The sequence below is a fragment of the Sminthopsis crassicaudata genome, chromosome 3 (genome assembly GCF_048593235.1).
Source record: "Sminthopsis crassicaudata isolate SCR6 chromosome 3, ASM4859323v1, whole genome shotgun sequence".
Taxonomy (NCBI): domain Eukaryota; kingdom Metazoa; phylum Chordata; class Mammalia; order Dasyuromorphia; family Dasyuridae; genus Sminthopsis; species Sminthopsis crassicaudata.
In genome coordinates this window covers 39835820-39859511 of record NC_133619.1, presented here as the reverse complement: position 1 = coordinate 39859511, position 23692 = coordinate 39835820, and the positions used below count along the sequence as shown (strand labels likewise).

Sequence of the window (23692 nt, the reverse complement as noted above, 5' to 3'; positions counted from 1 at the left end):
CAGAAGGAAAATGCAAAAGCAGCAAAGTAGAATAGAGAGAGAACAAGAAAGTTAAGAGAAAAATGAAAGTACATTGTTGTTAAATTTGAGTAAAGTTTCAACAACTACAGTACAGTAGACCAATTCTTTTAATAACCCCTCTTCTTCTAGAATCAGCTTCTCCCAGAAACAAATGTTCATCTTTTTTAACATTAATATTCTTACAGTGACACTGTATGGCTCCAAGGAATTGATCTAAGCATCATCTAAACAATGATGGAGATGCACATGGTGAGAATGAGCAAACTATAACATGCTACAAATTACTCAAGAGAACTGATGTGATCAATAGATATTTAAGAAATGTATAATCAAAAAGAAGATGGACCGGTCCACACAGCAAGAACTTAATGCAAATCGTGAATAATTGGATGAGCCTACAGCAATGGGTTTAGGTCTACATCATTATTAAGAATGCCCATCCTGGTAGATTCCCAGACCACTGAAGTACTGATATGAGCATTTACTGGTGACAGGACAAAGTGAAGTTTGTGGCAACCCTGCATAAGATGTCTTTTGGCACCATTGTTCCAATAGCCTGTGTTTATACCATGTCACATTCTGGTAATTATCACCACATTTCAAAATTTTTCATTAGTATTATATCTGTTACAGTGATCTATGATGCTATCTTTGACATTACTATTGTCAATTGTCTGGGGGCACCACAAACAACACATATAGAGAATTTAGTAAATGTTATGTGTATTCTGGTTGCTCTAACAACCAGCCATTCCCATCTTTCTCCCTTTCCTCTGACTTCCTATTCCCTGTGAATGAGATGAGGTGAGATCTTTCAAGACAGTTGTGAAAATTGAGTAAGGCTTCATCTACTTCAGAGTTTGAGTAGGCCTGAAGGACTCTGAAGTTCGAGCAAAGGGCATTGCCTTCCCCTCCTATGATATCATCTCCCCTATTTCATCCAAATATGGGCAACTATGTACTTATTGGTCAAGTTCAATTTCATGGGTAGATCTCGCATTTAGAATGTAAGACTCTCAGCCAATGAGGATGAGGGTCAGTGGTGGGAGGGGGCATTTTGCGTTAGGGATTAAAGGTGCTGTCTCTCTTCCATAGTCTGCTCTAAGGGTGGGACGCCCTTCTCGCGAGAATGTACAATAAACTTTGCTTTTCTCTAGAGCTCTCTCCAGCTTTTTTTTTTTATTAAATGGTGACCCCTCACCATTTCCGTACCACACACCTGGGACACAGTAATATTGAAATCTAAAGTGAAAGGAAAAGTTACCTGATATAGTAAACTTTTTTGTTTTATTTTAAGAAATGGCCACAACCCCTCTAACCCACATCAACTATACATACCCTCATCAGTCAGCAAGCCTTCAACATCAGAGCAAGATCCCCCTTCTCCCCCCCAGCAAAAAAATCAGGATTCACTGAAGGTTCAGATGATCATTAGCATTTTTAAATCAATAAAGCAAAATTTAATTAAAATATGCACTTTGATTTTTTTAAAGACATAATGCAAATATAACAGGATTGTAGATTTAGCATTGCAAGAGACCTTGGAGGCAATCAGATCTGCAACTCTTATTTTTTGTAGATAGGGAAATCAAACTATAATGAATATATAAATTGAAGCAAACAGGGTCACAGGATACACCCAGTCTCACACAAGGACATATCATTTGAACTCAGGTCTTCCTGGTTCCAGACTAAACTCTACTACACAACCACGCTGTCCAACTCCAAAGTCATGAAGAGTTAGACATGACTGACCAACACCACCTGATGGATCAAATAACACACTTGAAAGCCAATTAACAATATCAACATTGCAATCACAGCCTAGTCACCAACCTCCCAGCCTTTGTTGCCTCCCCACTCAACTGTTAGGATAAGCTCCCTTAATTAACATCAGCCTCTGCACGGGAAGCTACTGTGGATTAGATCTAAAATTTGGTCATCAATATTAAGATTTTCCTGACTATAATTTTCCTAAATTCCTAACCCTCCATCTCTATATCCTTCCATATCTATCCAATCTCATCTCTTGGTACTTTAATATAGCCTCCTTGCTCACCTTATCCTCCTCCTTCCTTCTTGCTCTCTGTATAGTTGACTAGTTTTTCCTGCTATGTGCACATCTTGCTTTTCTGTCTGAAACTTTCTACCAACTCATGTCCATCACTTCCTTTCAAAATTAACTGCCATCATTTTAAAATACCCTTTCTATGATTAACTGTACCCAAGCTTTTCACATTCTTGGTTTGATTTGTTTTTTGGGGTTTGTTTGGTTTTTTTGTATTCATTCAACACTGACATGAAATGCCCAGAAAACATAAGTACAAAATAATATAATACAAACTCTAAAATTTAAAAAGAGAAACACCATTCCATTGGCTCCTTCACTGGTTCCCTAGACTGAGCTGCAAACACCTAGAAAGGACAGCAAGCATCCTGAGGCTAACCCTTCATGCTCCTGAAAACTGACCCAAATCTATTCCTCACTGATTAATAAATACTCCCCCAGATCATTTCTCACTGATTCTGCACCCAATTGTCACTATTAAAACCCCAGTTTGCCTCCTTGCCTTCCCATTTCTTTCTTCCTATTTCCCTCCACTTCACCTCCAAGTCTCATTCTAAAGCTACCCAACTCCTTCCACTGTGGGGTCTGGAGCAGGCTCTACACCCTAATCCCCTCAGCTCTCCCCCAGTCTCTGCAGGTCTACTTCCCTCCCTTCCCCTCAGGCTCTGTCTATCTTTTCCCCAAGTGTCTTGTTTCCATATCCCATGAATGACCTTGCCCTACCCAAAATTCAGCCCATAGATGCCTCCACCATGGCTCCTCCTCACATGATACTGTACAAAAATTGAGAAGATCACAAAACAATGCAGAATAGACAAAGTGATTGTATGGAATCTCAATTAGGTCCTCATAGCAGCCAGACAATCCTGAACTCTGCATCAGGAAGATCTGGATGAGAACTCAGAAATGGCCTCTAATACCCAAGGCTACAGGGGACATCAGGCCCAGAGAGGTCAAGGTCCCCCCAAAAAGGGGCACCAGCAGGATCTGGCTCCAGCTCTGCCCTCGAAGCCTCTGAGCAGGCTTGTGCCCCAAGGCCTGCTTCCAACTCTCTGTCTGAAGACCAAGGACAATGATATACTGAGAGGACACCCTCTTCTAGGTCTCCTCAAGCTCTTCCAGAATGTCCAAACTTGCAGTGTAAGACTGAGGGTTATAGACCAGATTAAAATGCAATTGGAAAATCTTTAATGCAACAAATAAAATTGCAATACAGGTAATATTGATTTGTGGTTTTCTAAATCAATTTGCAGCTATAGAGTTGTTTCTATTTGGTTGATGCCACTGTTCTAAATCGTAGACAAACAAATGCTCTCCAGTGTTCATAAAATAATAAATGTTAAGGATCTGATTTACTTTTTGGGATCTCATGTGATTCCCAACTTGGTAATAACTCACATAGACAAGGGGTTTCCCATAATTGAAGATGAAATGTCTTATTTCAAGATTGATTCAAAATCCTCCTTTGTCCAGAGGGCAAGAAACAACGTTAGATAAGGTTTTCTTTCATGATTTTTAAAAATGTTCCATGAGATAACTGTTAGCATGTACCACATTGTTAATCAGAGGGAGAACTACAGGAAAAGTACAATTATTGGTTAGGAATAACGTCTTTATATTGTCATATCTTATCCAAAAAGAGATCCTCAAACCCAATCAAAATTAATTCACTTAAAAAAAAAAGGTATGCCAAGGCAAGACTTTAGAGGAGGAGACAATTGTTATGAACTGAAATAAGATTCTAATACACTACAATGTGTAAAAGGCTGAAAAGCGATGTTTTTGCTACAACAATATTTCTTAAACTGGGGTTTACAGGAAGTTTACTTCTAAGATTCACAGCAAAGTTCTGAAGACGGTAAAAATACTGCAGGAGGCTCACTTGCACAACATCCTTTTCCTGCAACTGTATTAACACATTCTTCATCATTATTTTGTTCCTTGGCTACTCCCTCGTGTTTAGCAATTTACTCTGCCATACCTCTCAGTTATCTCATCACCTTTTCTCTCATACCTATTTCATCCACAAATCTCAGCTGGAAAGCTAGAAGTATATGAAGTAGAAAAAAAAAAACATTCTATTTCAATCACTTCCCAATAGGATAAAAACAGTTTGGAGTAGGGCTAGATAAAATACGGATGAAAAAGATGGGGAATGAAAGGAAAAGGCAAATTATCTGGGACAAATGAGAATACAGAAGTCCTCAAAAAGATTTCAAGGTAACATTTGATAATCCTGAGCCAGAGCATGTCTTGTTCAGCCATTTGTCATTTCATAAATCTCAAATTAGGAAATAAAAGGATTATTAAGCAACATCTTAGTCATAATTAAAAATCATTATTTTTAAAGATGAGGACTACTAGAAAAAATATGGAATTTTAAGAGAATTTTAAAAGGTAAAACTCTAAACCTGGAGTCATCCAGTCAAGGAATGAGGAAAGAGTAATATCATCTTCTTTGATTCTCCCTTTAATAAGAATGATTCATTAATTAAAGATGCATTCTTTCCTGGTGGCTCTAGGTCAGCTATTTCTAATTCTCATTTTTGTGACTTGTCAAGGTTATTTTAAATTTAATTTATTTCAAAAAGATATTCTAAATCTCTCAAAACAAATATTTTAAAAAGTAAATTAAAACAAATTCCTACTTGATTTTTTTACATTATTAAGACTACTGAAATGTTGTAACATTTTGAGTGTTGTCACTGAACCAAAAAGTTTCCATTCAGTGAAAAGTCCAATAATATGCAATGATGCACATTTCATCACCTTTGATCTCCACAGCTTTTATCAAGTAACCCGACTTCCATTTGAAAAGATAGGAGAATATATGGATTAGAATTACAAAGACTGAGTCACAATTACTGGCAGTATTGCTGCCAGAGAGAGCTTTTGGTTCACTGAGAACACTCATACAGGATTCTCTTTGGATCAAAGCTTTATTTCACCAAACCAGAAGAACCAAATAGCATGTGTAATTGGCAATTAGGGTAGAGGGGAGAAGAAGAAAACTAATATACCTTAATTCTGGCTCTAAACCATGTTTAAGAATGAGAAGATTGTCACAGAAATGCACAGGTTGTTAGAAGCGGTATCTTTTTAGATAGTAGCCTAGCCATAGATCTACTGAAAACAGAAATAAATAGTCATTATCAATGTGGTAAACAGTCAAGATAACAATGTGGTTGCTTGGATTCAAGAAACAGTTAATTCCTTCTGTGGCCTTGGAGAGTCTAAAAATGCTTATATTAGTGATTTTATGCTTGTGTTAGTAATTTTAATAGGCTAGCCTAGGACCCTGAATTAGGGTCCATTATATTCACTACATTATGATCTATTTCTTTCCTTAGATGTCTCCAGAAAAATTATCCATTTTCCTGACACCTAACGGATTGGATATAAAATGAATAGTAAGAACAAATTAATTACTTTTCTCCTCAAACTTACTCTTCCTTCTCCCTTCTCTATTTCTGTCAAGACTACCAACATTCAGTTGTGAACTGATCCAACCATTCTGTAGAGCAATTTGAACTATGCCCAAAGGGCTATTAAATTGCTCATACTCTTTAATCCAGCCATGCCATTATGGGGTCTACATCCCAAAGAAATCACAAAAAAAGGGAATAGGGCCCACATGTGCAAAAATGTTTGTGGCAGTCCTTTTTGTAGGCAAGAAACTGGAAACAGTTGTTGCCCATAATTGGAGAATGGCTGAAAAAGTTATGGTATATGAATGTTATGGAATATTATTGTTCTGTAAGAACCAATCAGCAGGATGATTCATAGAGGCCTGGAAAGGCTTAAATGAACTGATGCTGAGTGAAGTTAGCAGAACCAAAAGAACATTGTACACAGTTATGTGATGATCCATTCTGATGGATATAGCTCTTTTCAAAATGAGGTATTTCAAGCCAATTCCAATAGGCTAGTGATGGTGAGAGCCATCTGCATCCAGAGAGAGGACGTAGGGACTAAGTGTAGATCACCATATAGTATTTTCACCTTTTTTGTTGTTGTTTGCTTGCTTTTTTTTTCTCATTTCCCCCACTTTTTGATCTAATTTTTCTTGTGTAGCATGATAAAAATGGAAATATGTATATTAGAATTGCACATGTTTAACATATATAGGATTATTTGCTGTCTAGAGGAGGGAGTGGGGGAAAGGGAGGGAGAAAAATGTGAAACACAAGGTTTTGCAATGGTGAATGTTGAAAACTATCTTTGCATATTATTTTGAAAATATAAAGTTATTTTTTTAAAAAAGAAAAAAAAAGGCTTAAAATTAAGTAAAGATTGCCACCATTCTTCTAGAGAGCCAGGTTTCCAACCCAGAAGTCAGCATTAACTCTTCCCTCTCATTCATTTCCCATATTCAATCAGCTGCCTAGTCTTAGCAATTGCACCTCTCAAGATCTCTCATGTCTCTCTCCCCTTTCTCTATAATCACAGAGCCAAAAGCCTGGTTCAGGCCTTCATCATATCTCTCTCTCTCTCCCCAAATGGCTGCTATATATAGCCTCCTAACTAGTCTTGCATCCATTCTCTCCTCTCTCCAATCCAGCCTCAACAATGTCCAAAGTAATAACCCTATAATTCCTGTGTTTGAGAAGCTCCAGTGGTTCCATAATGACTCTAGAATAAAATATCTACTTCTGTTTTATATTTTTGCTTGTGGATACAAACACAAAAAATGAAATAAATAGCCTCTGTTCTCAAGGAGGACATACTCTTTCTAGGATTCATTCCAGTGATACTTTTTATATGAAACTTCATAGAGAAGCCACAGGAATATATTTTAGGATGAAAGAAAAAGGGAGTTAGAATATAAAAGCAATCCCTAAATGCTATCAGTCAATTACTCTATACATATACAACTTAGGAAAGAGGAAGAAGCAGAGAAGGAGCAGTCTTATAAGGCAAAGAAGGGAGAGAGTCGCTGAAGGAACTCTACAGTAAGTAGCAAGGTGAAAATTCAAAGAATATATCACATTGCTTGCTGTCTTGGGGAGGGAGGAAAAAAAAATTTGGAACTCAATCTTATAAAAATGAATGATGAAAACTATCTTTACATGTAATTGGAAAAATAAAATACTACTGACATTTAAAAAAGAAAAAAAAAAAAAGAATATGGTAGTTACAGAAAAAGATTTATCCACCTCAGGAAGATTCTGAGAATAGAATCCCAATAGCTATATCGACCATGTTCCAATAGGGAAGTCTGAGAGGGGAAAAAAGATAAATGATGAGAAAAATCCTTTCTGATTTCCCTATTCTTTTTCTCCCCCCATTCATTCTAAAATTGTTTACTTTTAGAAATAAATCTGAAGTATGCCTTAAAGTCATTTAATAGGAAAAAAAAGAAGCCTTTAGTTCCACAATGATGCCATAAAGGTTTAACCCACCCAACTCATTTACATTAAAGTGTACAAAAATCAACCTCAGTTATAATTATCAAACCCAACTCTAGACAATTTATTTAACTTCTGATCCTGATTTTCTTCATCTGTAAAGTGAGAAGACCGAATAACAAATTAAAAAGTCTAATATGTTGGGATGCCTCCACCCCCCCTTCTCTGTCAAGGGAAATTCAGAACAGTTAACAAGTGGGAGCCAAAAAATGGAGAGAGAGGGAAGGGACCGGAGCCTGAGTGAAGGCAAGCAGCTGGGATAGAGTTCAAACAGAAGCTGTGCAGAGGGATATTTTTGTCTTGTTAATGCACACAGGGAGCTTTGGTTTTATATACTTTTAAAATAACAACAAAAACCTGTTAAGGAACTTCCTTCCTAGAGAATTTGTTCATGACTATATGAAATATAAAAGGAAAGATCCCTACCTTCAAGGACTTTTTATAGTAAAACAATCAGAATGATTCAGTGCAAAAGAGTGTAAGGACTTTTATTTTTTAAAAATCAGTTCTAATTACATATCAGAGAAGACAGGAATCGTCTACTAAAACACTAAGGCCACCAAAAGGTGCCTTGGAAAAAGTGCTGACTTAAGGTCAGGAAGAACAAGTTGAAATTGCACCTCTGATACTGAATAGGAATGGGGTCCTTGATAAGCTGCTTAACCTTTCTGTGCCTCAGCTTCCTCATCTGTAAAATGGGGGTAATAATTGTACTCACCTCACGAAGGGTTGTTGGAAAGTTCAAGTGGGTTAACGTAAATTAGATTTAAATGTGTGTTAAATGTGTAATTGAGACTTGCAGGAAAAAAATATTTCAAGATTAATAAAATCTTTAAGCATTTTAACAGAAATGTGCAATAACAATAACTATTGAAAAGACACAAAAGCAAGAAGCAGCAAGAGGAAAAAAAGAAATATTTTCTTCTCTTGACCCTTCAGTCATTCAAGAAACTGGCAAGCTGTGCAGATGTTATGAAAAGAGGTTTCTATATCAGAAAGGACAATGAATTAGATGACCTTTAAGACCATTCCAAATCTAAAATTTTGTGAATATTTATCCCAGCACTTTCAAGTACAAAACTGTATGGTTAAAAAAAAAATGTTTTTAATTGTTATTTTCAATTATCACTATAGCTACCCCAAGTATTCTCCCTCTCCCCTTCTCCTTCTCCACTTCCTTCTCCTCCTCCTCCTCCTAGAGAGTCCATTCTATATGGCAAACATTATTCTTTAGAGGGGTAAAAGAAAAAACATCAGCACACTGAAAAAGTACAAAAACACAAGCAATGTATAACACCTATGGCCCATCTGCCTCCATGAAGGGTAGGCTGGGGATGTACTCTCATAAGTTCAGTAATGGAATCTCTGGTTCAAAGGGGACAGACATGGACATTAGTCATTTTATCTGCATGATTCCAAGCTACTTTCCAGAATGATTGTACTATTTCACAACTCTATCAACAATGTATTAGTGTATCTATCCTTTAGTAACCCTTCTTCTATTGCCATTTTTTGTCCATTTAAAGGACACAAGGTAAACACCTCAGGGTTGTTCTGATTTTCATTATCTTATTAATAATGATTTGGAACATTCTTTCATGTGATTTTGAATACTCAAGAATTTGTTTATATGACTTGACCATTTATCTATTGAGAAATGACAGCTTATATACACACATATTTACATAATATATGTGAATAAATGTATGTGTATGTATATAAAGGTTATATATCCATTTAAAATATATTGTGGAATATGGTATAAAGTGTTAGTCTAAGACTAATTTCTGCTAGAATGCTTTTCAATTTACCAAGTAAGGAGTTCTTCCCTGGGTAATTTATGTCTGCCACTTTAACACTGGATTATTGAGTTCTATTGTTTCTGAATCTCCATTGTCTATTTCTACTGATCTCTCTCTCTATTCTTTAAACAATATCAAATGATTTTGATGTTGATGGTTTATAATTATTTTGAGGTCTGGAAGTGCTAATCCCACTTTGTCCCTGCTTTTTATTCTTTCTGTTGATATTCCATATTTTTTGTTTTTCCGAATGAATTATTTTATCAAGTTCTATATGATATCTCCTTGGTATAGCACTATATCAACTAAAGCAATTTTGACATTACTGTCATTCCCCCTTCCCCCGGGGCTGGGGTTAAGTGACTTGCCCAGGGTCACACAGCTAGGAAGTGTTAAGTGTCTGAGATCAAATTTGAACTCGGGTCCTGAATTCAAGGCTGATGCTCTATCCACTGCACCATCTAGCTGGCCTATTACTGTCAATTTTTGTTAAATTGGCACAGCCTAGCCATGAGCACTGAATACTTCTCCAGCTATTTAGGTTATTATTTTCTTTAAGGAACACTTTGTAATTGAATCTATATAAGTCTTTTGTGTGCTGAAGAGGTGAGTCTTCAGATATTTTATAATTTTGCAGTTATTTGAAACAGGATTTCCCCTTGTTATTGTTTCTAGAATTTTATTATTATTTAATAGAAATTATGGGTGTTTTTTTTTTTTGAGGACTTTGTAACCTGCAACTTTGTTGAAGCTATTAACTGCTGATTCTCTAGGATTTCACAAGTACACTGTCTAACACTATCAAGTAGGTAAAAATTTACTTTAGCTATCTTTATTCTTTTAATTTCTTTCTTTTTTCTTCTTGTTGATGCTAGCATTTCCAGAACTATATCAAATAACGTTATGGAAAGTGGGCATACTTAACTTTACTTCCTCTCCTGTATTTCCTGGGAAAAGTTCTAGTGTATACTCACTGCATTTGATGTTGACTTTTGGTTTTGACAGATGCTTTTTATGATATTTGTTCAGTAGATCTGATAGGATTTTGTTTAAACTTTTGAGTTCATTCACATAGTTTTTGCTGCATAATAAGTTTATTACTAGCATAATTTATAGAAACAAAAGTCATATGATCAAATTTGCTTACAAGATATCCCTGGCAAAAGTGTAAGTTATCAATTTGATTTATTAAAGATCAATCCAATTGAAGATTTTTCCTAATAATTGTTAATTATGAGACACTTAAAAAAGAAAGAGAAGCCTTGAATACTTTAGATATGGTGGAATCTATTTGGTAAAAGGAGGGCTGGCAAGAGTTCTAATAATTTCTTTTATGGTTCGTTGACATGGCTTAATATGATTCCATAATAGCTATAGTGGTTTTCCAGATTATTATAAGAAGAAGCCACTTCCCAAATAATTATGATTCATTGTGATCAATCTCACATGATCTCCATGAATTAAGAAAAATTTGCTGTCAATCAAAGTGACAAATATGTACTAGACAATGTAATGTGCCTGGTTGGAACTTTAAAACAAAGCACTGATATAGTTTACAAATAAAAAGTTTTCTTAAGACAATGAAATAAAGGTGTTGTTTTTTGTTTTTGTTTTTGGTCTTATCCACCTGGCATAGTTAAAATTTAATCAGATTCTAAGAGCATGGGTTCAGATATGGGTAAATCTGGGATGTTTATACTTAGGTACTGTGAGGAGACCAGGCACTAGGGAAGATCTAGACCTCTACAAATAAATCCCAGCTTCAGTTCATGTGCTTCAAAAAACAAACTCCCCCCCAAACCCACACCAAACTAACATCGTTTAGCTTTCATGTACCAGACATCTATATGGGAACCAGATAAACAGAGGTAAATTTGGCAAATCTTGTACCTGATAACTTGGTGAGGAGATGGACGGATAAAGGAAAGTTTTCTGGCTTTTTCTAAGGCCCTGAAACAACAAAAGCAGTAAGGTTTCTAGGTTGCTAAACAGGTCTATGGCAAATTACAGAAATATATGAGTTTGGTTAAAATTCTATGGATAGACTTCAAAAAATTATTTGCTTCCTAAATCTAGAAATTGGTCATGTAAAATGTCACTAAAGATGAACTGATAAAAGAAAAAAAAGCAACAAAAGAAAGTAGCAGGCAAATATTCTATTTGAATTTGTATTTTTTCCAATGAAATAAATAGTGCTACATTATTATTATTATAGTGTCATTGTAAATACTAATGCATACTGATGAATTCCATTACTATTTAAGTAATGTACATATTGGCAAGCCAAGCAAAAGTCCCATGTAAAATACCAACATCCTAACTGCTTGTACAGTCATTCAAATTAAGAGGGTGATCTGTCTCTTCTTATACAAAGATTTATTAAACTTACACTTTAACTATAAAACCATAATCGATATAATATTAAGTACAAATCAAAAGATTACAGAAAATCAGAAGATCAGATTTAAAAGATCTTTAAAATTCCTTAAGTTATAGTAAAGAAAAATAAATCGGGTTACTGGATACAACCCATTTGCTATGTATGTAACATTAACACCAATGGTGGAAAATGGGAAAATAATCATGCAATCACATTTATATGTTGAAAAACCAGTTTCAGGAACTAGAGAAGCTTGTTTCAGAAGACTGCAACATGACTGCACAAGAAAGGAAGACCCATTAATAGCCCGTCTTTGCTATGAAATTAAAATTCTGACAATTTATTTTTACTAATACTGAAGGCATTATTAAGGAATCACTGATATCTCAGGGAAAGAAATACACTAAAGGATGGAAAAATGATATTAATATTAATTTTCCAAAAAGGCAATCAAAGAATATTAAGTATTATCAATCCATGTCTACTTTCTCATCTTTATAAATTCTTTATAAGAATAATTCTTGATGAAAACATGAGGAAAAAACATATCAGCTTTCAAAACAAGTCTCTAAAGTAGATCACACAAACTTTTCTGAAATGTACAATATCCCCAAGAAAATCATTATGTTTATCACTTTATAAATAGTAAAAAACACAGTTGACTTTAAGCAACACAGTATAATAGCTCTTTTTCAACCTCATTCTCATACCTACATTAAAATTATACAGGATTCATTACTGATCAAAGAAATGCAAATTAAGATAACTGTGAAGTACCACTACACAATCTTTCATATTGGATAAGATGACAGGAAAAGATATCAATGAATGTTGGAAAAGAATTGGGACACTAATGCATTGGTGGAGTTGCGAATCGATCCAACCATTCTGGAGAATGGATCTATGCTCAAGGGGCTATCAAACTGTGATCCAGCAGTGTCTCTACTGGGCCTGTATCCAAAGAGATCCTAAAGGAGATTAAGGGATGTGCAAAACCGTTTGTGGCAGCCCTTTTTGTAGTGGCAAGAAATTGGAAACTGAGTGGATACCCATCAGTTGAGGAATGACTGACTATGGTAGGTGAATGTTATTGTTCTATAAGAAATGATCAGTAGGATGATTTCAGAGAGGTCTGGAAGACTTACATGAACTGATGCTAAGTGAAGAAAGCACAACCAGGAGAATATTTGTACACGACAACAGCAAGATTATATGATAATCAACTCTGATGGATTATGGCTCTTTTCAACAAAGAGGTGATTCAGACCAGTTCCAATGGTCTTGTGAAGAAGAGAGAGGGCTGTGGGGACTGAGTATGGATCACAATATAGTATTTTCATCTTTTTTTTGTTATTGTTTGTTTTTATTTTTTTCTTCTCTAATTTTTTTTCTTTTTGATCTGTTTTTTCTTGTGCAGCAGGATAAATGTAGAAATATGTATAGAAGAATTGCACATGTTTAACATATATTGTGTCACTTGCCATCTAGGGGAAGGGTGAGGGGAAAGGAGGGTGAAAAAAATTTAGAACACAAGATTTTGCAAAGGTGAATGTTGAAAATTATTTATGCATATGTTTTGAAAATAAAAAGCTTTAATCAAAAAAATTTATACAGGATTCCTTGTTGTTGCTATTTGTCCTTTGTTTTTGAAGAGGAGTATGACATCAGGGAGATAATCCCACGACATGTAAGTGAATTGGATTTAAGTAAGGGAAGACTGTGCAAGGTCATCAGTCTTACTTTCCCATCTACAGCCAATGGCCAGATATGGATCAGGATAGCTGGAGATTGCCCTGGATGCAGTGGGAGGCCTTTGCTGATAAATGCAGCCAAAGAATACCGACATGACTGATGATCAATCAATCAATTTACAGACTTTATGAGTATTTTTCTAAGTTGTTTAGCACTGTGATGAAGGAATGTCTCTTGCAAGATTCAAATGGAAGAAAGAATTAATATAAGGCAAAAGGGAGAAGGGATAAGCACTTATATTAATTCTATGGAGAAAATCCTCCAGATGCTTCTATCTTATTATTAAACCACAGAACAATTCAGGGCTTACTAAATAGATCCATTATTACTTAAAGGAAATCAGTCCATCAATCCATATAGAAAAATAAAATGACTGATCATATCATAACATGCATTTAGCTGGCCACTCCATTGAGTTAGAATATGTTAAATATATTTAGGATAAGCACTAAAAGTAGACAATGAGCTGAACCTAAAACTGAATAGGATGAAGACAGTAGGGTAGAATTTTATTTTGAGAAACAACACTGTATTTTTAAGGATCTAAACTGCTCCACAGTGAAAAGATTCAGTTTTTCTAGACAAATGCTCTCCCACTGATACCATTCTTAGAATACTATAATCTCCAGGGAATTAAGATGGCAAATGAACCATGTCCGGAGGCCTGAAGATGAATCCTTTTAGTTATTTTGTGTAAGAGAGGTGATGGACTTAAGCATTTTGGATATAGCCAATGATGAGAATTTGCATATTTGTCATGAAGGCTTTGCTTCCTCTTTTTTGTTCTTACTCAATGTGTGGAGGGGGCAGAAAAAGGTAGAAAGAAAACTTAAAACAAATAATCTAGAATGTCAACAGGCAATCACAACTTTCATGAAACTTAACGTAAAAACCAGGTTTATTACAAGAGACTGTATACGCATGTGGAACCCAAAGAGCTCATAGTCCAAACAAAAGTTGAACAGTAAGAGAAAGGGAGGAAGATAAAACTCAAATTTCTACCTAAAGACTTATGGCACAGAAGGGAAAAAGATACAGTAAAGGTGAGAAAAGAACAACATTTTTCTCAAAGGGGAGGAGCAAGGTGATGGCAAATGCCAAATTAGTTTCTCTTAAGACCTGCTAGACCATGATGATATGATGGTCTGCTTATATATAACGGTCCTAGCTACACGGTTTCCTAGCCAAGCACAGACTGACTGGCAACTGTCTTGACTCCCAAGGATACAGAGGGAGTCCAGATTAAGATGCAAACAACAAATTACATCAGCTCAGAGGGGACTAATTCGTCCGTGACACATTCAAGACCTCATGTATACTCCCAAGTCCAGTGTTTCTGGAAAATATGACAATTCGAAAAAACAAGTTTACTTAAAAGTCCTTAACAGGAGGATGGAAAGCTGCAAGTGACACAAAGAGCAATGGCACATGAGCAGGGGGCTGGGAAGATGTAACATATTCCCGATATTCAAGAAATGGCATGAATGAATTAAAGAAAAATAATTTTTAAAGTATTTACCAAGTATCAAGCTCTGTATTATGAACTGAAGATATAAATACCAAAATTCTTGCTTAAATTTTAATGAGGAAAGGTAACACAGGTAGGGAGGGGTGTTCATTTGGGAAAAATGTTTTGGTCTGGGGAGTCATAGTCATGTAAACATTTCCAGAAATGATACGACTCATATACTTATTACATCCAGTTTAAGGGGCAAAGGGACCACACAAGGCATCATGTAGATGGCAAGGACATGTGGGTACACAGCTAGAAATGATGGAAAAGTGAATGAGGTATACAGAGTGGTTTTAGTTCACCAAAGGTCACCACGCAAAGTTACTGAGCTCCAGGGAATGGATTCCAAAGAGGAGTAAGATTAAAGTAGTCATGGCCAGGGAGAGCAGACTTCCTGGAAGGTACCAGGATCAGAGTAGGGTAGTAGTGGCAGGCAAATAGCAAGATGGCAAGATGAGTAGACAGCTGCAGGGAATTTTAAAGTGAAGTATGGCTTAGGTTCTGGGACTAGTTAGATATAGTGATATAAGAAATGCCAAGAAAACATATACCTATGGGCTCTCATACCAGTTTCAATTGTTCAGTAATGAAGAGAGCTATCCACATCCAGGGAGAGGACTGTGGGAACCAAATGTGGACCACAACATAGCATTTTCACTCTTTCTGATATTGTTTGCTTGCATTTTTGTTTTCCTTCTCAGTTTTTTTTTTCTTTTTAGATCCGATTTTTCTTGTGCAGCAAGATAAATGTATGGATATGTATACATATATTGGATTTAACATATATTTTTAACATGTATTGGAATATCTGCAATCTAGGGGAGAGGGGAAAATTTGGAACAGAAGGCTTTGCAAGGGTCAGTGTTGAAAAATTACCCATGCATATGTTTTGTAAATGAAATGCTATAATAATTAAAAAAAAAAAAAAGAAAAGAAAAAAGAAAATGTATGCCAAAAAAAGAGGTGGCATATTATATGGCATGTGGTATCAGAGAAATCTGATGAACAGCTTAAATGCTCTATTCAAACCCTCAAAATATAGAAACTTAGAGGAAGGTCTCTATTATGTTGACTAGATCTTCTGTGGGGGAAAAATAACTGAAATTCATATCTCATAATATTCCTTGAAGAAGATGAGATAGAAAATGTAGCCTAGTCAATACTATAATTGAATGATATATCTATTTAAAAGGAACATGGAAGTTTACTTGTATTACTGAATTATTAGGTGAGTATCAATACATCATTGCAAAATGTCTGAGATGACACACCATGAAATATGGCTATGTGAAAGGTTATTTGCAAAAAAAAAAAAAAAAAAAAAAAAAACAAAACAATTGGCAATAAAAACAAAATGATTCCTGGTATGAAACCTGTCAAGTTTTAAATAAACAGCTGAGAAAATAAGATAACAATCAGAAAAAGAAAGCCATAAACCAGACAATTTTCTACTATATTTTTAACATTCTATATTTCCCTACATAAAATCAATAACAAAATAATAATAGAGTTGTAATTATGATACACAAATTACTAAACTGTGCATATTTTCTTGACCGAGAGATAGTACACTAGGCCAATATCCCAGAGATCAAAAGGAGAGGAAAAGGACCCATATGTACAAAAATATTTAACAGTTCTTTCTGTTATAGCCAAAAACTGTAAATTGAGAGCAGTATCTATCAACAGGCCAAAAAGTGAACAAATTATGACATATGACTAACATAACTTCATGGCATTCTACAATTTAAGCATTTCAGAGAAGTCTAGGAAAGCTTGCATAAACTGATGAAAAGTGAAATTAAGTGGACCAAGAGAACAATTAATGTATACAGTAATCACATGATTGTAAAGACAAACAACTTTGAAAGACTTAACTATCATTGATGCAAGAATAAATCAGAATTTTAGAGATGGACTCACATATGCTAATATGGGAATTTGTTAGAAGGATCTTATTTACTTTTCTGTGAGAAGAGGGGTGAAGAAAGGAAGAACCTAGTGATAAGATCGCTCAAAAATTTAAAAAAGGAGACTAACACATTAACAACAAAATAGAAACCCCCCTTCCCTAAATCATATAGCTGAAGTCCAAAAGGAAATATAGAAAAGCAGGAAGCTTTGAAAACTACATGTTCAATGCTTAAAAGGGAAAAATCAAGCTATATGTAATAAATTCACAGAGGATATAAAACCCTCTTTTTTCATTCTATTTTGTATGTGGAAATAATAATTTTATTTGGTATTTAATTTCAGGATAAAAAAAATTAAACAAAGCTTGCTCAATGAAATAACAGCAGTTTTTCATACCTTTATATCCAAGAATTTAATTTAAATTGTTTAAGTGTGAGAAATGAAATCAACTATTACTAGCAACCACCAACTTTATCATTTTAAAAAGATATGGACAAAAACATAGGTTGCTCTAAAGATTCCGGCTTTCATTCCCCTCAGTTGTATGAAATTAATTTCATTCAGAACATCCACCATATGATTTCTTCTCCCTTAAATTTCCAGATAAAGTAGCTAGTCAACAATGGAAGAAGTTCCATTCTACTCAGAATTTGAAATCAAAGTATGAGCACACAACTTGAGTAATCTTTTTAATCTCTACCATTTAATTGGCTTCACATAATAATACAGGCTAGTTATAAAACCTATCTTCTTTTCATGTCTTTAAAAAAAAAAGCTTTAGTGATAAAATGGATGAGAGCAATGGATATTTTTTTTTTCCTTTTATTCCTCTTTCAACTTGCATACAAAGTTTTTATTTAACAGATCTTAAAATTACAGAGAGAAGCAGTTAGGTGGCACAATGGATAGAGCACCTATTCTGGAATCGGAGATCCTTGGTTCAAACCTGATCTTAAACACTTGATACTTGAGATATGTGACTCTAGGCAAGCCACTGAACACCAATTGAATAAAGAAATAAAGAAACAGCTACACAGACAAACAGAAAGACAGAAAGGAAGAAACCTCACAGGCCATCTCAATATGTAAATTAACTGGAATCCCTTTGACATCATACCAAACAAGTGAGGGGAAGCCTATTCTTTTTTGAAGACAGCTTTTATTATTAATTTTTATACCAAAACAAAATTTGTTCTTATGCTATTTCTACTCTATTCTTGATTCTGTTCTCTGGGGTCAAGCACAGCATTAAGTTCTCTCTTCTAAAACTGTTTCGGATAGCTTTTATGCAACTTTTTATTGATTTGTTTTCTAACTTTCTCTGTTTCTAACTGTTTTTTAATCTTTCAACCAATCTTTTTTTTTTTTTCTCCAAGCTTTTTATTTACAAAACATATGCATGGGTAATTTTTCAACACTGACCCTTACAAAACCTTGTGTTCCAAATTTTCCCATCCTTCTCCCCACCCTCTCCCCTACATGGCAGGTTAATCCCAGTACATGTTAAATATGTTAAATTATATTCAAACAATCTTTAACTGCTAAGAACTCGGAACCATTTACCATGCTGATTGTTCTCTTCTAGCGCTTCCTTACCTTAATATTCTCCCAAAAATTCTTAAATAGTTTCCTTAGTAATTATTAAGTTAAATAATCTTCTTAAATAATTTCCTTTACAAAATCTAAACTATGATGTTTTGAATGATAATTACTCATGTAAACCAAAATAAGAACAAAAGCCAAGTATCAAATATTTAAATAATAATTAATATCAATACTACACAAATTATTCTCCAAAAATGAGAAAAAAGGACTCTTCCAAATTCCTCGTATAATATAATCTTAATAGCCTGATCAGAATAAGATACAGCAAAAAAGAAATGTAGTACAATATTGTTAAATAAATAACAATTCAAAATTTTAAAATAAACTCCTATCAGATTAGAGCAATTTATGCAAGAAATATTCATTATGACCAAATTAGATTTACAACAGGAATATAAAGCTAGTTTAGCATTAGGAACAATCACTATAATTACTCACACTAAAACAAAAAGTAGCTTTCACTCTGCCTTCTCAAGTTGGATGGCTCCTCCCAGAAGCCTAAGGAGGGTACCTAGGTCAGCCACTATTCTCATTTCTTACTAGGTTATATTTACATAACACTAGGCCCCCAAGACTTCATTTCCCTTACCCCCTTTCATCTTCTTTTTATAACAGTCTTCTCCAATTAGCTCCTTGGAGGAAGAACCAGTCTTGGGGAGGGAAGTGTATTTGTATCCCTTCCCTCATCTGATACCATAGCAAGTGCTTAATAAATCTCTGTCTAATGAATGAGTGCCACAAACAAAACTAACAAAAGAATGCCCAGTCTCCTTGTTATTCTTTGATCTAATTCTAGAAACGTTAACAACAGTAATAAGAGAAAAAAAAATTAAAGCATAAACAAAGACAGAGAAAACACAAAACTTCCCATTTGCTGATATGATAGGTTTAGTTAGAAGATCCTAGATAATCATCAAAGAAGCTAATGGAGACAATTCCATCAGCTAAGAAGCTATCTTCTGTTTTGAGATGATTCAGGGGTGTGGGGGATGTTCAAGGAGAACTAGCTGCTCTGCTAAGAGGGCTTGGCGAGCCCTTACCTGTGGCCCCAAGAAGCCTTAATACTGTACAGCAGCTAAAACCCCAACACCATACCTCCACAAGCCAGCTAAGGTAAAGAACAGGGCTCAAATCCCCTGGGGACTTAGGAGTGTCTACCCCAAGTACCAAAGACTTCCTCCAGCAGAATGGACAGATGAGGCACTTTATCCAATTTTGAGGAAATTCAAAATATCACCTATATTGTCATTGGTCTTCTTGGAAAATGACAACAAACAACAATAGGCTACAAATCAAACCTAGAGCATCAACAGCTTTCTATATAAGAACAAAATTCAAGAGGCAACAATAAAAAGGGAAATCCCACTGAACACCACTACAAAACACACAAACTATTTGGGAATCAATCAATGAAAGCATATTCAATGCTGTATAAATTTGATTACAAAATACTACTTAAAGAAATAAAAAAAAACTTAGTTATAAGTTTTATAGTTCTAAAAATATTAATTAATGATTGGGCTATAATACAATAAAAATGACAATGCTACCAAATGTGGATTTAATGCTACAGTGTTCCAATTAAACTATTAAAGAGCTGCTTTATAAAGTTAGATAAAACAATAATAAAAGTTATTTGAAGGAAAAGATCAATACTACCAAAGAAAATAATGAAAAAAAGTCGGAATGAAAAAGGCATAGAAATTCTAGATTTTCAAACCATATTTACAAACAATAATAATCAAAACTCTTTGGAACTAGCTTAAAAAAATAGAAAAGCTGTTGTTTTCCACAGAACAGTCAAGACAAGGGAAAATCAGAAATAAGGAAACTCGATCTACTGTTTGAAAAATCCAAAAACATAATTTAGCAAAGAACTGTCTATTTGACAAAAACTCCCAGTAAAATTGGAAAGCAGTGGAATAAATTGGGCTTAGACTGATATCTTATACCATATTTTACAATAAATTCAAAATGGGAAGGTAATATCAATGTTAAGGATATAATATTCTGAAAAGAAGCAGACCATATAACTTTCACGGATAGTAACGGTGGAAGAATTTTTAACTAAATGAATAAGTGAGATCATTAAAAAGAGATAAAATAGATAAATTTTATTACATAAAATTGAAATACTTTTGCACAAACAAAATCAATGTATCTAGGATAGAAAGGGCAAAAATTTTTGTATTAATTATCTCTGATAAGTTTGGAATCTAAGCTATATAGACAAAAGAAACGTATAAGATCAAAAATCATGCTCCAACAGACAAAAGGTGAAAGAATATGAATAAACATTTCTCAAAAGAAGTTTGCAAAAGTATAACAATCAAAGAGAACGCTCCAAGTTACTAATAATCAAAACAACCATGAGATTTCTTTCACTTTATACTCAGCAAAAGATGACAAAAGATAGGGATTGTCAATGTTGCTGGGACTAGAGAAAGGCAAGACAGGTAAGTGGGAGGGAACTAGGGGGATGACAGTACCAGCATTGGACAGGAAGTCAGGAGAGTTAAAAACAAACAAACAAACAAACAAACAAACAAACAAACAAACAAAAACCTAAGCAGTATAGCTGATGCAAAATGTGAAGATGGCTGACCTTCTCAGCCCTCTTTAAAGGGAGGTTATGTAGCCCCAAGCCTTCCAAACAGAGGCACTTAGGAAGCTGAAGTTGCTGAAGAAGTGTAACTGTCAAAGCTGAAGCAATCTCAAAATGAGTTTCCAAAGAATGAATTTATGAAGAATGGGTATGGGAGGGAGAAAGATAATAATGGTAGAGTCAAAATCAAGCACTACAAACTGTTGGGAAACTACTAACAGTGTAACTGACTATAAGGAAGCATGGAGATATACATATGAAGCATATTTAAACTAATAAAACAGGAATGAAACAGCCAGAAAAATATATACTACTAATTTGAGCAATGTAAGTGGAAAGAATGGTCATCAAAAACAATAAAAAACTATGCAAAATTATGAAAAACAGGTTTAATTCTAGAGAAGACATTGATTTCTACTGGGGTGTCCTCAGATGTGGAGCACTACACAAAAAAATCAGATTGGGGGGTCATAAAATCCCATTTGGTTTTGCTGAATTTTTCTTATCTTCCTCTTTATCTCATCTTTTTTTAAAAAAATTCTTTGTTGTATGGAATTGTTCTCTAAGAGAGAGGAGAAGGAATAATAGGGAAATTTAGTTAATGTAAAAACTTAATACAAACAAAAATCTACTTTAGAAAAGAATGAAAGTGAATGTTCAATGTTATATAGGATACTCATAATTAAAACATTTGAAGATAATTCAGCAACTAAAAGCAAATAAGAAACACAGAAAATTAAACTTATCTTTTATATTACTAATATTAAAAAAAATCATCATATTGTTGTTTTTTTTTTCCCCAGATATGTCCTGAAGTCAAATGGTTTCTTCTAGAGTGCTTTCCTGTCCAAATAATGGAGATTCAAAGTATGCCTCATTTGTTTCACTGGGGGGAAATTTACTGAGCTAGTTGTCATTGCACAGTTGAAAGTGTCTAACCTGAAATTTTGCTTTAAAGATAAACCTCTTGAAAATCCTTTTATGAGGATAAAAGTGATTATTCAAAAACAAGTATTCTTAGGTATTTTAGAAGAACAAACTAAACTAGAACTCAGGGGACCTATTGAAGATTCAGTCACCCTAAAGGGCAAGAATCTTGACGTTGGAGAGTCTAAAGAAAAAAGTTGGGTGATAAAAACTGGATTCAAATGAGAATATTTTCCTTATTCAAGTTTTCATATGTTGAAAGGTCAAGTCCTAAGCAAAAAATTAACCAGAGAATTTAGACAACTGTGGAACTATCTGAAATAGATGACAGGCATAGAAAATAAATATATGGCTATTTATGTCTATGACCCAAGAGTTAATTAAGCCCAAAGACATGCCTGCTCTCATAGTACTCACAGTCTAATGGAAGATGGGGAAAGACAAAATATGCATATACAAACAAGATATCTATATCTATATCTATATCTACATATATATATCTATATATATACATATATATATAGATAGATATATGATAAATTGGAGGTATAACAAAGGGAAGAAAGACATTAAGATAAAGGACTCAGAAGCCTTATTGCAGAAAGAGAGGCTTCTGGTGAGATTTAAAGAAAGCCAAGGAAGCCAGGAGATGGAAAAGAGGAGGGAGAAAATTCTAGGCCCTGAAAACAGTCTGTAACAATGCCTCGTGTTGGAAATAGAGAAGAACGGCAAAGAGGTCAGTGTCCCCTGGATCAACAGTGTTGCTAGGAACTTTAAGAATCCTATCATGATAGTTCCAAAACCAAAAGAACTAGTTGAGTATTTTAGGAAATGGACATCAACAATCAGAATACCAACTTAAAGGAAGGCAAGAATTCAAAAGATCTAGTCTAAAAGAGAATTCCTAACTTCAAACCACCCACAAACATGACAGGGTCACACTCAAATGAGGGAAGGCTTCCTCCCAAACCTACTTTGCTCCATGGCCCTTTCTCCAAGCTGTCTTGTAGCGTGAGAGGGAGGAGACAGCCCCGAGAAAGGAAGGTGCACAGATTCTGCACTCTCAAAGAAAGAGGCCTGCATTCTGTCTTCGAAAGCGGCACAAACGTTAAAGAAACTCAAGAGTTCTTTCTTAGGTACTCACATTTGTCTCATTTATATTTCTAGCAGAGTGAAAATGTATTTTTACAACATAATCTGAAGAAAAATTGAATACACACACACACACACACACACATATATATATATATATATATATATATATATATATATATAGAGAGAGAGAGAGAGAGAGAGAGAGAGAGAGAGAGAGAGAGAGAGAGAGAGAGAGAGAGAGAGAGAGAGAAGGCAGTTTGGCTGAATATACAACATCATAAAATGTTCTTGTAAAATGTTCATCTTGGGGGGCGGCTAGATGGGGCAGTGGCTAGAGTACCAGCCCTGAATTCAAATCTACCCTCAGACACTTTTATTACTTCCTAAGCTGTGTGACCTAATTGCCTCAGCAAAAAAAAAAAAAAAAAAAAAAAAGAAAATTGCATCTTTACCTACATATGTGTGTATATCTTTACCTACCTGTATGTATGTATACATACATACCTATATAAAAGTTGGTGAGCATACAATATACAGTGTTACAAAATTCCCCTTATGCCAATAGTATTCCTTCAAACAAGTGGTATGCCAAAGTGACAAGA

The 23692-nt window shown here is 34.7% G+C and overlaps 1 protein-coding gene across 5 annotated transcripts in view; it reads right to left on the bottom strand.

Moving 5' to 3' along the window:
* Positions 1–23692, bottom strand: part of ATP11B (ATPase phospholipid transporting 11B (putative)) — a 123033-nt gene that overhangs the window by 92570 nt on the left and 6771 nt on the right. For 4 of the 5 annotated variants that reach the window (XM_074298286.1, XM_074298283.1, XM_074298281.1 and 1 more), the window contains exon 2: positions 11190–11249. The exons of the other annotated variant lie outside the window; for it this stretch is intronic. In XM_074298286.1, the coding sequence (XP_074154387.1) occupies positions 11190–11249 (60 nt within the window). The remainder of the gene's footprint in view (positions 1–11189; positions 11250–23692) is intronic. 5 annotated transcript variants of the gene reach the window in all.